This window comes from Cnephaeus nilssonii (assembly GCF_951640355.1).
Source record: "Cnephaeus nilssonii genome assembly, chromosome: 21".
Taxonomy (NCBI): Eukaryota; Metazoa; Chordata; class Mammalia; order Chiroptera; family Vespertilionidae; genus Cnephaeus; species Cnephaeus nilssonii.
The window spans coordinates 16,993,045-17,008,408 of record NC_137092.1 but is presented as its reverse complement, the minus strand read 5'-3'; the positions used below and the strand labels follow the sequence as shown (position 1 = coordinate 17,008,408).

General features: G+C 32.5%; 1 protein-coding gene across 1 annotated transcript in view; it reads left to right on the top strand.

Moving 5' to 3' along the window:
- The window catches only part of KIFAP3 (kinesin associated protein 3), a 118,737-nt gene that overhangs the window by 86,296 nt on the left and 17,077 nt on the right, over window positions 1–15,364 (top strand). Inside the window, exon 19 of the mRNA XM_079760743.1 lies at window positions 2,596–2,695. Within this exon, the coding sequence (XP_079616869.1) occupies window positions 2,596–2,695 (100 nt within the window). The remainder of the gene's footprint in view (window positions 1–2,595; window positions 2,696–15,364) is intronic.

The window sequence follows — 15,364 nt, the reverse complement described above, 5'->3', positions numbered from 1 at the left end:
ACCTAAATGTAAATAATGCTCTGCAGCTTACAGCGTGCTCTGGTGTATGTCACCTGTCTTCTGTTTGTTCTCTGGTTATTTAAATGGGACATGGAATTCTTCGGTTCCTTGAACAAGAAACAAGGTTAGAGTAAAATACTACTAGATTTATCTGGAGTTTATAATCAAGAATAAATTATTCCTCTGTAGTATTTCTAGAAAACAATTACTTTTGGATTCAGAATGCTGAGAAACAGGTAGTTCCGAAGAAGTTGGGATGCTTGAATGGAGAATTTAATTTAAGGTATAATTTAACTTTTATTAAATTATAAATAAATTCTAGGGAAGAGAGATTGCTCACATATCAGAGTTGCCTAACTTTTGTCAAGCCATGAAGGGCACTGTAGCAGCTGTGGTTCACAGAATGAGCTGCAGTATCCTAGAAGTATTAAAAAATAAGTTCAGAAATATAAATTTGCTCTTTTTTACTCACATGATATCAGGCTTATTTTTATTGTTAAACTAGTTGTGTTCTGGGTTTATAAAATTTCTGGTTGAATCTTTAAACTGAAAATATTTAGTTTGATCTCTGATGAGCTCCCAGCTTATGGTTCCACTCTGTGTTCCATTTATGCTTTAGATCCTCATTTTTCCCTTTGAAGACAATGGGAGCTCTCATCAAAATGACGCTATTGAGAATTTGACATTTAGTTTCTTCCTAATCTGGCTCTCGTCACTAGGTCATGTTTAATGTAATAATTTTTAAAATGTTATTCCATTATCTTTTTATTTAGTGTATTTATATCTGAAGTATTTCTGAGTGTAGAATCTTTTCTTCTACTGGCATGCTGGATATCTTTGTATTCATTTTCAAACTGTGGTATACATTTTATTTTGGCATTTTACTTAGCTGTGTTCCTCTAAAATTTGCAGATTTCTTGAACTCTCATCCTCAATTATTTGGTTGTCATTTAGCAGAGGAGCTTGTTGATTTTTGTGGCCTTAACCTTATTAATTTTAGCCACACTTTCACAAAGTGTTAGATCCATATAATGTTAATTTTTTTAGCTGCTCAACTCTTTATGGAATCTTGGCATTCCCCACACCTCTGCTTCCCTCCCTCCCTCCCCAAGTAGGATTCTCTGCAGACACACAGTCTGCTGCAGGTTTTCTGTCTCCAGCGCTCATTTGGTACATATACCCATTCCCATTGTATATTATTTATTAATGAAATGTATTATGTAATTGCATCTTAAGTGTTTGTCCTTTATTTCACTTAACATAAGAATCTTGAAAACAGAAATTATGTATTGTAATTTTTGTATTGATCACAGGACCCAGGAAAATATTGTTACGAATATGATAAGTGTAAAATGGTCATCTGGTGTTTGAGTAATTGACTTACCATGTCCCAAATTTGTAAACAGTGTTGTGAGTGTGACCTAGTCAATATCTATCTGGAGGTCACTTAATCCAGAATACTTTCAAAATAGGAAACTTCTCAGAACTTTTCAAATAGTTATTACAAAAGTCATATCTTATCAGAAATAGATTATCTGGATTCTTAGTTTGAAGCAAATAAGAAAATAGACTCAAAAATTAGTAAGAAGTAATAATGCAGACCTGGATTTAGGAAAAGAAGCACTTTATCATCAACAGAAAATAACTTAAAAAGCATAATAGTGTAGAGCCATTTAGTGTATGTAAGTAGTCAAATGTATCTAGTAATCATCTAGGGCAGTGGTCGGCAAACTCATTAGTCAACAGAGCCAAATATCAACAGTACAACGATTGAAATTTCTTTTGAGAGCCAAATTTTTTAAACTTAAACTTCTCCTAACGCCACTTCTTCAAAATAGACCCGCCCAGGCCGTGATATTTTGTGGAAGAGCCACACTCAAGGGGCCAAAGAGCCGCATGTGGCTCGCGAGCCACAGTTTGCCGACCACGGATCTAGGGCTTGCTATATAATAATTGATGCTTATAATGAAGATTGAGTCATCGAGAACCATTTAAATATGTTCTGTACACTTTATAAAAACTCAGGGAGTGTAAAATATATTTACAAAGATTTCTAACCCAAGTTTGTGTGTTGTTTTAAGGTTTGTCAAGCATTGCTTATTTAGAAATTCACTTATTTGAAGTATCTAATTTCCTAATCATGTTACACAAATGAAGCTGTGTGGGTATAAAATGCAGGACATACTAACCAAACTTTTGCACTTTACTGACAGTGTGCTATTTAAAGTCTCCTTGTCTTCAATCATTCTATTTCCTTACTGTCTGTCTCCCCTTACCTCGCCTCACCACTGTCCTCTTCTTCTGTCTTTGTGAGCCACCTGAAGGCAGAGATTGTCTTACTCACCTCTGCACTAGTATAGTACTGCCTTGTAGTAGATGCTCAATAAGTGTTCAAGCTTTGTGCTGGATTGTTTTAAAAGAGCACATGTATGTATGGTCTTCTGTTCATATTCCCAAGAGAAGAGCATGTCATGCTAACATTTTATTTCCAGATTAAATATGCAGGTTATTTGCTATTGTGTTACTTGATAGAATAGTTTCCTTTTTATTCCCTACAAATATTGTTTTACTAGTTACCATCTTCCTTTTTTATAGATGGACTAATTGCCTCTGAAGGAGCCATAAGTCCAGATTTCTTCAATGATTATCACCTGCAAAATGGAGATGTAGTTGGGCAGCATTCATTTCCTGGCAGGTAAACAATCTTTCCAAGAAAATCTATTTTCCTTATTCTCAAAAGCTAGAATTCTCTTCATTTCCCATTTTTCTATCTTTGTTCATTAAAGAGGAAAAAATACTCAGTATTTTCAAGATTATGCTTGCTTGAATTTAAATTAATTTTTGAAGTCATATTTTCTATGTAAAAAAAAAAAAAGGAAATCACAGATCTGAAAAACATATATGCTTCATCACTGATTTTCAAAATCCAGGCTTTCTATTGAAAGAGACAGTACTTTTGTCAAATTAATGAGCCAAGGTTGTTTTCCAAAGCTAATAAAATATAAAATAAAATAAGAACTCAATGCATGTATTTTACCAATTATTCAGACATCACTGTTTTAGCAAGTTGATACTTTGATTAAAAACTTCCCCTCCTTGGATGGCATGCAAATAAAACATTTAAGGTGAAAAAATCTGACATGTCAGTATTGTTCTACAATTGATTTATAAAATTTTACCAGAATGTGTAAACAATATTTTCTCCTTCATATCATTTCTTGTGGTGTAATATTTGAATTTAGACTGACTATTGAAATTTCACATCAAATTAGTCTCACGAATAGGTGTAGTCTTATTTGCCGTTAAGACTATTTTTCCTTTAAATTATTTATTTAATTTTTTCTTATAGATTTGTAGTTTTCATTAACATGAACTGTTTTCTGTTTGGAAGATATATTTAGGCATTATTTAATTGAAAGAATACAATTATGACTAATATTTTGTAACTCTTATTGATCACTTGTAATAAGCCATTTGATTCAATAGTAATTATTTACAACCATTATTGATCATGTATTGTGTATAATCTATTTTACAAATATTCATCATATTTATTTTAATCTGCCCAGCAATATTTTAAGACAAGTATTGTTATAGCCATTTTACAGATGAAGAAATCAAGGCTCTAAGAATTTAAATAACCAACTCACACTAGTAGGATATTACTGAAAATATTTGAACTCAGGTCTATATGTTTCCAAAGTTTATGTTCTTTCAAACATGATGCCTAATTTTGAAGGAAACAGCATACTATAGTGACTTCTAAGCGTTTGGGGTTTTTTTTACCACAACCCCATTAAGAAATACCTTTCATATTGCAACCCAATGCACACATACACATTTGTTTTTATATATATATGCCTGTATATATGTAGAACAAAAATTTCTTAAAACGGTAACTACTTTTACTGTCCGTAATGCACAATGATAAATTCTGTTTTATTCTATTATTTCATGTTTGAAATGCACATTGCAATCCACTATATTGGTTTCACAACTCATTGATGATCATGACTCAAAGTTTTAAAAGCATGGTGGAAAATGTGGTATTACATGAAATATGATACCTTATATGTAGTTCAGTATTCTGTAACAGACTTTAAATAAATAATAGCACTTTCTAAATAGTTTTATTGTTGTACTGGATGTCACGGTAAGAAACTCCTTGCCTTAGGAAATAAAAGTTAAACATGGTTACATACCAGAAAGCATATGGCTTTTGATTACTTCTGATGTTTCTGTCTATATTAGCTATAATCATTTAAATAGAGGCTCTGTTTAATCATAACTACTATACGCCATCATGGGACAATTCCTTATACAAATGTTTTCTAAAACATAATTGGAAAAGAAAGAAATGATTTGGGTTTTTAATCCTAATATTTATATGGGAGATTTTTGCTGATGACATTTACAAGATTAATTCTGCCATTTATGTCTAATTGTGAAGAAAACATTTTTGTATCTTCTTCAGACACTGCCAATCCCCAGTCTAAAGAAAACAGACGGATACTAATTATGCATTACTTACTCCAGAAAGATTTGCTTTCAGTTTTTTAAGAACCTGAACATTTTCATTAAAATTGAATATACAAAACAATGAACTTATGAGCTCAGTTTAGCAAAATTTCTCATCTGGTTTTCAAAATGGTCATTTTATAAAATAATATGTTTGTACTCAGTGACTAAATTATGCACTTATGTCTAAAGATTTCAGTGTTTTATTTCTTAATTCTGTCAATAACTCTTTAAAAATGACTGGGAAAATTCTCTTATCTTTGTACCTTCAGTTCTTTTAAAAGGTAAAAATATTTAAGTAGTGTCTTTTATATCTAAAAGGCACATTAGAGTAATGTTGGCTAAAATGACTAGTTAATAAAACTTACTATAGACTATTTTCAAATCAAAAGAGTGATATACTTATTTATTATAATCATTTTGATTTGGGAATTATTTTCCCTTTAAAAAGAACTTCCCCTGAGAAAGTTGTCTTTCATCTCCTGTCTTTTGTAATTTTTCACGCCTTAAATCATGTAACTGTATCGTTTTCTTTTTTTATTTCCAGGAGAAATAATTTACAATGAATTTCCTTACTTTTTTTTGGGGGGGGGTAGATTAGGTAATAGATCAAATAAGAAGGGACTTTCAATTAGATCAGCAGAGATACAGAGAAAATCTACAGTGTAGCCCAAACTCGGTTGTTTTTTTCTGCATTTCCTACTCTGGAATCATTTACTCTTGCTTTTATTCAATCATTTTTGATTGGTTAGGATTCTCTTTTAATAGGATTTCTATGCTCTTCTTTGATAGTAACAAACCATAGATCTTATCTGGTTTGTTTTTTAATTCTGCAAAGATTTAAGCATTTTAAATTGCTACATAATTATTCACATATTTTGGCATGAAAATTTGCCACAAAATGTCCCAGATGTGAAATTTTAAACTAATGGCTACCTTTCAGCTTCTGGTATCCAATAGGTAAACTTAAAGCCTATTAGATGAAATAACATTGACTCAAAATACTATTTTTGAAAATTTTTATTTTAAGCAAAATATAAGTATTTTTTTAGAACTATAAACAGAAGATGTTAAACTCTTTTTTTAATATATATTTTATTGATTTTTTACAGAGATGGAAGGGAGAGGTATAGAGAGTTAGAAATATCGATGAGTGAGAAACATCGATCAGCTGCCTCCTGCACACCCCCTATAGGGGATGTGCCTGCAACCGAGGTACATGCCCTTGACTGGAATCAAACCTGGGACCCTTCAGTCCGCATGCTGACGCTCTATCCACTGAGCCAAACCGGTTAGGGCAGAAGATGTTAAACTCTTATTCTTCATCTTCGCTGTGGAGATAAGAATAAGCAGACCTAATGGACAACTTGAAAAATTTGGGTTAGTTATGAAAAAAAAATGTCTTGATTGAATTTTAAATATTGAAAAAGCTGATTTTTAAATACTTTTAAAAAGAGAAAATGTTATATGTTCTGGGTTTTTTGAACAGGGAAATTGTTCAGATGACTTAAGCTTTCCCTGTTCCTTTTCATATATCTTTTATAAGTAAGCACTGTCAAGTTATCCGAAAAAATAATAATAAATTAATGTATAGCCCTAGCCGATTTGACTCAGTGGATAGAGCATAGGCCTGGGGACTGAAGGGTCCCAGGTTTGATTCCAGTCAAGGGCACATGCCCGGGTTGTGGGCTTGATCCCCAGTGGGAGGCATGCCGGAGGCAGCCAATCAATGATTCTCATCATTAATGTTTCTCTCCCTTCCTCTCTGAAATCACTAAAAATATGTTTTAAAAATTAATGTATAAAATGTAAACTTTTTAATCATTGTCATTGTTTTTAACATGAAACAATATGGCAGTGCCAGGTGGCATGCTCTTTAGCCAATACTCATGGCTTTTTGGTCTTTGGGTTTTAACATATCTGTTTCACTGGATTCAGGTCAAGTTGATGATCCCAAGTTCCTGTGAGGGAAAAAATACATTTCTAATTTTTATAAGAGATTTTTTTTTTATTGTTCAAAGAAAAACCCTTCACTTTCTTCCTAAAATGGCAAAATTTAGTAATATGGCATATCTGTTAAAATGCAGAAACTAAGCCAGATTTAGAGAACAGTTCAAATTAGTCTTTTTCTTAAAATCCACGACAGGGGTCCTGCTTAATCTGAATGACTGCATTTTTGTAATATAACAAGGCCATGTAAATGGAAATATTGAAAACTGTAAACTCATCTATCCTATTCTACAAGGGAGATTGGATGTCTGATAAAATAGATGTGGCAGTTGGACAGCGAATCCTGGGTTTTAGACATGCCTCACTATCAGTCGGAACCTCTGGGCGCCAGAATTCCCCGACATTTAGAGGTAATGCAAAATGCATTAGGGCTTCAAGGCATTAGCTACAGAGTTGCCAATCCCAGAGGGTCAGATGTAAATCTTCCCCTCCCCAAATCTGAACTGGTGTTAAAAGTGGAACTTGCTATTGAAGCTAATTAAAAATAATAGGAGTAAGACGAGCTTTCTCCCCCTTTTTACCATGTATCCGTACCATATTTTTGGACCGTTTTTTATTATAACTCTTACTTTTCAAGACTAACAAGAACCTCATGTTGAGTATTTTTAAACTGCTTCCAGCTTTTACAAATCAGTTTTTGTTGCAGTAAAAATGGTCCATTTTTCTTTTATAGGAATCCAATTTTCATAAACTGGAAAAAAATTACAGAGGCTGCTTAGGTTTCCTTGGGGCTTTGAACAATGTTTTTCAGAGGGAGGGCCTGGAGTTCTTTGTGGTTGCCACGGTGATGTCATTTACTGACCATTTCACTGGAGCCCGGGATGAACTAGATGTGTCGTTATCTGAGCCATCTGATTCTTACACTTTCATTTTCTGTGTCTGTTAGACAGCCTGCCTCTTTTTCCTTCTTTCTTAGAATATGTTGGCATGAACTTTTCTGTGCATTATATTAATTATATATTACCAATATGCACCTTTTATTCTGTTCGCTCAATTTATTTTTTTCAAACATTAAATCACAATTGAAATGTTAGTTGTACTTCTAAAAATCATACTGAATACACCTAACAAATTACTTACTTCCTTAATATATAAGAAATAATCTTTCAAATTTTTAAATGTATATTTTTACCTAAAACAAGGACTCTACATGTAAAAATTAGATATTTCTTTAGCTACTAGGCCACCTTGATTTTACTCAGCTATTTACTCAGTTTTTTCACTTGAGAAAAGCACCTCAAATTTACATATTCCCTGTCTAAAGTGCATTGTGCAGTGTTTACAGAACTACATATTATTTCTAGAACTCTATTTGATTAGATTTTTCAAAGCAGTTAAAGAATAAATGAAATGATTGTCTATTACAACTCTTAATTTGGCCAATGCAAAACTTATTTTATATTGAGAAGAAAGTAAATATGCCTATAAAATCCATTCTTTGAGAAATCCTTTATCAATTTTTAATTGATAACCCAAACTCTCCCATTTGTTCTAATAACTGAAGTTTTAGTAACCATTGTTACTGTGGCAGTAGTATAGACAGTATATGAAAGGATCCAAAAATAGTGAAAAGAACCTTCAGGAAATATTTCCTTTGATAAACATTGAGACCAACTATTTTTGTTCAGCAGTATTGTAAGAACTAAATGTATTGGCAAATACTTATGAAATCTTTTAAAGATAATCATTAATTAAAACACTGCTTTATTTAATGTGCTATTAAATTTTTATCAAAAATGAACATAGCCTTTTTGTTATTTATTAATGTCTTCTATTTTTCTCAGTAGAGAACATGCTTCATGAAATCTGTAAAAAAAAAAAAAGCTCTTGACTTTAGTAATTTTTCCAGACACAGTGGTTACAAAATAAAGCACCCAATTTCCATTTTTTGCCTATCAATTGACAGGGATTTTTAATGCTAACACCCACGTATTGACTGGAGCAAAGAGGTATTCTGATCACCTCCTGTAGGAATTTAAATGGATGAAACCATTGTGGGATATATTTGGTAACAGAGAACAGGAGCCTTAAATTGTTCACTTCCTTTCGTCTGTAACTTCATTTCTAAGACTTTATCCTTATAAAGTGATCAAAGATAAATCCTGCATAAATGAATAAATGATTGTATGTCAAAGAAAATAGATCCACTGAGTGTAGTGAGGTACACTTGCCTAATTGTGGAATAAACGTTATTTTCAGCACCTACTTTTATGCCACAGGATATTGCCCACACATTAGATTATATCATGTCAGTGTTCTGGTTTAAGTCAATATGAAAGTCAAAATAGGTAAAATAGATACATTTAGGAATATATATTTACTTAACATAAAACTCTTCACTTTTTTAAGAGTTGACCACAGACATTTTATAGTTTGCTTCTTCCTTATTGAAAATTCTCTTTTTATATAAAAAACATTATTCACCTGTGATGTTTTGATAACATAAAATTGAGTACATCACTGCCATATCTGTAATTTCAGTAATGAAAGTCTACAGTATGTTTGGAACATTTAGTCATTCCATTTATATTCATTTGCATGTACGAAAACATTAGGACAACAGATTCTTTTATTTAATCTCAATGTGTAAAATATACTTTTATTTTAAGACAAAACTATTAAACAATATACAAAATTTAAAAACAAAAACTTACTGAATGCTTATGCAAGGCACTGTTAGATATTTTATTTCCTCTTTGTTCATGATTTGCATAGGTCTCTAATACTTGTTCTCAGCTGTACTTAGTTTGGGAAATTTGCAAGAGTTGCTTCTCTGTTTTAATGAAATTTTGTTAAACCATGATTAAAACACATAGAGTACAACCTCTTTATAGGAACAGTAGGATTGAGTAACAGGACAGTATTCTGTTTACTTTTAAAAGTTGCTCTGTTTCAGAGTATATTATTTAATCTGAAAATATCCAAATCTCCGAAATTTTTATTATAATTGTATTTGGTTATCCAAATAACATTGTTTTTAATGTAAGTAAAATATGTATTTCAAGTTCAGTAATAAGTACTATACCTAGGTATAATCAATAGAAATAATTTTCAGTTCTTTCCACCTTCATCAGTATTAACCAATCAGAAATGAGTGGTAAACTTTCTTGACATGAATTAAAACCATTCATAAAAAATAATACTAAATGACAGGGAAAATTATATCTAAGGTAATGAAGTGGTCATTTTACTTTCAAACTTGTGAGATAGTGAAACAGGAAAACAAGAATGGCAATAGCCCTATAACACAGTTCTGATGATAAAATAAAACCAATGCAAATAAATGGTTTTCACACTATAAGACTCTTGTTCTAACATAATTCTTATATCAAATTGCATTTTTCTTTCTAAATACTCCCATAGCAATTCTGCCAGTTCGTTTTTTATTACTTCAGAAGATGGACTGTCTTAAGAGCCTTCTAAAAGTTTCAAAGAATAAAATGTTTTTTGGTCTAAATCTAAATATACAAAGACTAATGCTAGTAACTTTCCTTTAGCTAGCATTTATAACATCATGTATCTCATTTGATCCTCAACAAGTGTGTGAGTTAGATAAGGCAAAGAATAGTATTATCCCTATTTTAACAAATGTAGAAATTAAGTCTAAGGGATTTTTAAGGGACAAGCCCCAAACCAGATAGCTAATAAATAGTGAAGCCTTTAAGCTTGGCAAGAGCCAGCACTTAGTATTATACCATTGCTGCCTCGAAATGGCAAGCCATTATTTTTGTCTCACAGTGAACTATGCTTAGAAACTTTCAAAGTAAATGTTATTACAATTCAGAGTAAGATATGTAGGTCTCATTGTACAACACAACATGTTTATCTATTTTGCTTTAATGCATTTGACATGATTTACTGCAAATTGGCGCTTCAAATTATAGGCAAGTTGCTACAAATTATTAACACCTTAATTAGTTTGCTACTATTCATTTGTCCTAAGTAGTTAGGTCATAAAGTCCTCTATAAATTAATACAGTTGTATAAACAATTTTGGATGAAATGCGTGGGATAATCTCAGTCTATAAGGGTTAATGTCTCATGCAAATAGTTTATTTAGCTAATTAACTAATGTCAGTATATATATATGATACTATTATTTTATACCTATAAATTAATCCTTATATATTAGTCTTGTCTTATTTGTTTACTTTTTATTGAGACAACTTCTTTGTAGTCATGAAATCGCAAGAAAATTTGGTTCTACTGCTAGAACACTAATGATTTGCATTTCCCAAGGAGAATTGAATTAGGTTTTATTAGCAAATTGGGCCTATAACTTTAAGGCCAAATTTTATTAGACTATCACACATCAGCATTAGCAAATTATAAACTTTACTGAAATATAGAAATAGAAGCCAAAAATCAAGGCTTAGAATTCTGGAAACTTTAGAAGATGTTTTATCCTAGAGAAATTATACTACTGACTTGGAAAAAAAATTTAAGTGATTTATTTTCCTTTGAAATTTAGAAGGAATAGAAGTTGGCGACAGAGCTGCCCTCATAAAGTTTGTGTTAATTTTCAATCTGGTGATCTGAGCAGAGTTTTTGGAGGCATGCATGTTAGCTGTATATAAAGTCCAAAGGTGCTCCCAAAGAAAACCAGATTTAAAATCGAATTTATTATCACTTTCTTAGGACTTCATTTAGGAGAAGAAATTCAGCATAACTTAGTCTATAAACAGAAAAGTAATCTGAATATGACTAAATCCTATAAAAATGTTAACACATTAATTATGGTGTAGCTTTGTACTAGAAGAAATGACATGGGAATTAATCCAGTCGTGACTGAGAAGTTAATTATATCACCACCATTAAGAGCAATTATCTAGTGTTAAAGTTCATACATTTTTATATGTATTAATTGCATTTTTGTTGGCTGCACAGATATATAAAAATTAGTTGTAAATTTAAATGGAAAGAAAATAGAAAGTCCTTCAACAAAGATGACTGCTTTTATAACATATTTGACCTATTGAATGCTGTTATTTTCAAAAAAAATATGAGGTGTGTTTTTTTAAGGGAATAGTATGCAAATTGTCATTATAAAGGTTTGCTTAATCACATGCTAATGATAAGAACCAAATTGTAAGCAATTTGATAAGCACCACCACCCATCCAAGAAAATGAGAGGAAAAGAGAGCATGTCATCTTTTATTTCCTTTAAGTCTGGATTCAATGATACTGAGCTTACTCCTAAACTAGGGGATATTTTCTAATTTAAGGTTGATTTATTCTGGCCCGTCTGTGTTTTGATTGATTTAACAATGTGATTTAAGTATTTATGAACAATTTTAAAATTTTTATGTTAGAAATGTTAAACCAAATATTTTTTCTCAAATACTTTTTGAAAAAACAGATGAAACCTAGAGCCTAAAGGTTTTTCAATGTAATATTAATTAATTCCCATATTCTCCATAGTCCTTCCAGATGTGCTATTACCAAATAGCTCAATCCTCAGATAATGAGCCATGTGGGTTCTGTAAACTGATTTGCACTTATTTTGAATAGGAATTATACAGATTGTTGATGAATTATTAAAGTAAATGTATTGCCAAATAAATCTAAGAGCAAAATATTAAACTGTAGTAAATGAGAAAGGAATGTGCAAATGAAGACCTGCCTGCTTTAATAAGTTTAGCAGTTACCTTCTCAGTTTCAACCAAAAGAAAAGAGTTTCTTTTGTGTGTGTGTGTGTGTGTGTGTGTGTGTGTGTGTGTGTGTGTGTGTGTGTGTTGTTATTGTGTTAAAGAAAAAAAAGGGGGGGTCTATAAAACTGCTTGCAGCAATATCTAAGACAAAAACAAGGAAATATAATGTTCTAAACTCAGCCGGTCCAAACCACTTGAGCTGCTATGACAGCTCATAAAACAGAGTAGTTTTTAACTGGGCTCTGTTTTACATTGCCAAAGTGAATTTTCCTTGCAGGAAGTAGCCAGAGGGTTTATTTAGTTTCCAGTCCCTGGCTTTGATCTTTCTGTACTGTCACATCTCGGGTTACATAGCTCTTTTTCACTGCAGTAAATCTGCAACAGTTAATGAGAATAAAATTTCCTCCTCCTTACTGATCACATGCTGTTAAATGCCAAACCACAGCCAACTGCATATTTGCAGAATTTCAGCTACAATGTATGAAAATGGTGCAGTCGGTTTAATCTTGTCGTCTTTGTAATTCATTTTATTGGGCTTGCTTGCTTTTTAAGTGACCTACTTTATCAAAAGTAAGTGGTTAAAAACCAAACCTGGGAGAAAGATTTAGGATGTTAACAAACGTAGGAGAGAAGGGTGCATGTGTTGAGGAGGTGGGTTGAGGGAGTCAGGGCACATGCGATGTGTACTAGCATTAAGGTTCAAAGTGGGTCCACTTTAGTGCTTTTCAAAGACCAGGCCACTTGTTCTCTTCAAATAAAATTAACAAGTTTGTCAATTCTTTGATTGTGTTGTATGTTCAGTTTCAACATAAATTTGTACTTAGTATTTATTTAATAAGCCAGAACATTATTTTTAACTTTTGATTAAAGAGTCCATAGTATTTAATGGAATTTAAAGAATTTCAAAAAAACCTTGATCTCTACATTATAAGAGCTATTCTTAAAGTAAAAATAAGATTGTTATAAGCAAGCACTGAACCATCCTATCAAATGGGGCCATATACATATTGGAAATATTATAAATATTTGTAAAATAAATCAAAGGAAATTTAAAATTGTATTAAAACAAACTATTTTTTTAATTTCTTTATTGATTAAGGTGTTAACATATGTGTCCTTATTCCCCCATTATTTCCCCATCCCCCCCACTCATGCCCTCAAACTATTTTATACACCATTAAACATATGTATCTTCATGCTGAATTACAATAAAATCTCATATTTTTATTTGCTTTTTTTGCTACAGTTAGACCTTATAATTGAGGCATTATTTGATTCAATTAATATATGTTGTTAAATTTATTTTTCACTTACACCTTTTCTCTTTTTTACTGTCTTATTTTGTGGTTTGTAACTGGAACTTATCTCCTTCCAGAAATTCACTCTTAGAAGGCCATTTTAGATGATAGCCATTGATAAATATATTCTAATATATTCTAATAATATTATCCACGTATATAGATCGTAATAACATAAATATGAAGTATTCTAAAATAAAATATATAAAAGAAATAAATCAACTTCTAGTTTCTCACAATTGAAGTTACACTTACCTTATTGCCATCTGATTCCACAGAAGAAATCATTTGTATTCTCATAAAAATCAAAATGTTGAGTATAAATCAATCCTCCTATATAATAAAAAGCTAATATGCAAATTGTCCCTTCAGCAGTTAAACTGACCGGGAGTTTAACTGCTCGCTATGATGTGAGCTGACCACCAGAGGGCGGCGTGGAACGAAGGAAGGCCCCAGCTAGCAGCTGGCAGCCAGGGAAGGAAGGCTCCGGCTGGCAGCTGGAAGGCCCTGATCGGCCCTGTTCCCCAGCCAGGCCTAGGGACCCTACCAATGCACAAATTTCATGCACTGGGCCTCTAGTAGTATATAATACCCAGTCAGTGATTTAGATAACTATCATAAAAACAATAACTAAAATTACATTGAAATTTAGGATAATATTTCTAAATTTATCAAGATTTCCTGATAAAACAGAGGACCCACTTGGAGAAGTGCCTATTTTTAGTTACTCCAATGAGAAACGAGTGATTTCAAAATTTTAAAAGACAGAGAGGTGCAGTACTAACCTGGGCCTTTTTCGAAGGTGTTAAATATAATGTAGAAATGTTGAACTTTAAAATAAGCCAGTCTATGTGCACTTAAACTAAAACATCATAGTTTCCATGTGGAACAAAATGGTGGAGGCTAACACAGAATTTTAGACTCTGTATCTGGGATAGGGTGGGGGCGCTGTTCTGTAGTTTGCTTCTTCATTTTTCTGTAACATTAAATATGTGTCAGACCATTAGTCCAAAATCCATCCAATGTTCTGGATTTGAAAGTCCACAAAAAATTTCTGCACAGAACAGACATTAATTTTGTTAAGTTTTTATTATTATTCAAAAAAATAAGTAAAATTGCTCAAAAATTTGTTTCTGGAACATGAACTGTCCAGAACAGTTTTAAATGAAATTACTGGAAAGAATTAGAAACAATTCAGGCTTCACTGTCATATAGACTTAATCTTTATCCTAATTCAGTTACTTGAAATATTCTCTAAAATAGTTTCAATTCCTCCTACAATCTTAGATCTGTTAATTAATAATAATGATGGCAATTATTGAAATACTAGAGGCCCGGTGCATGAAATTCGTGCATGGGTAGGGTCCCTAGGCCTGGCCGGCGATCAGGGCTGATCTGGGCCTTTCAGCTGCCAGGCCGAGGCCTTCCTTCCCCTGCTGCCAGCTGCCGGCTGCCAGCTGGAGCCTTCCTTCATTCCGCACCGCCCCTTGGTGGTCAGCGATCGAACTCCTAGTCTTGCCATCGAACTCCCAGTCGAACTCCCGAGGGCACACTTTGCATATTAGCCTTTTATATATAGATATGTACGTTGAGTGCCAGGTGGCATGCTAATTGCTATTTATTACATCCCTGTCTAATCTTCACAACAGCTCAGGCAAGGAGCCATTAATAGTAAGAAAACTGAAGCTTATAAAGTTAACCAACTTGCCACGGTTGTCTTCCTACCACCCAATGTCTACTTCTATTTCTACTCATCTTTCTTCCTTCCGTTACACTGAAGAAAGTGGCCTTTTTGCGTAGTCCAGCCAGTCCATTTTGCTCTGGCCCCATCCCTGTTGTTTCTTAAGGATTTCTTTGCTGTCCTCTCTTTTCCCTTCTACTGGATCA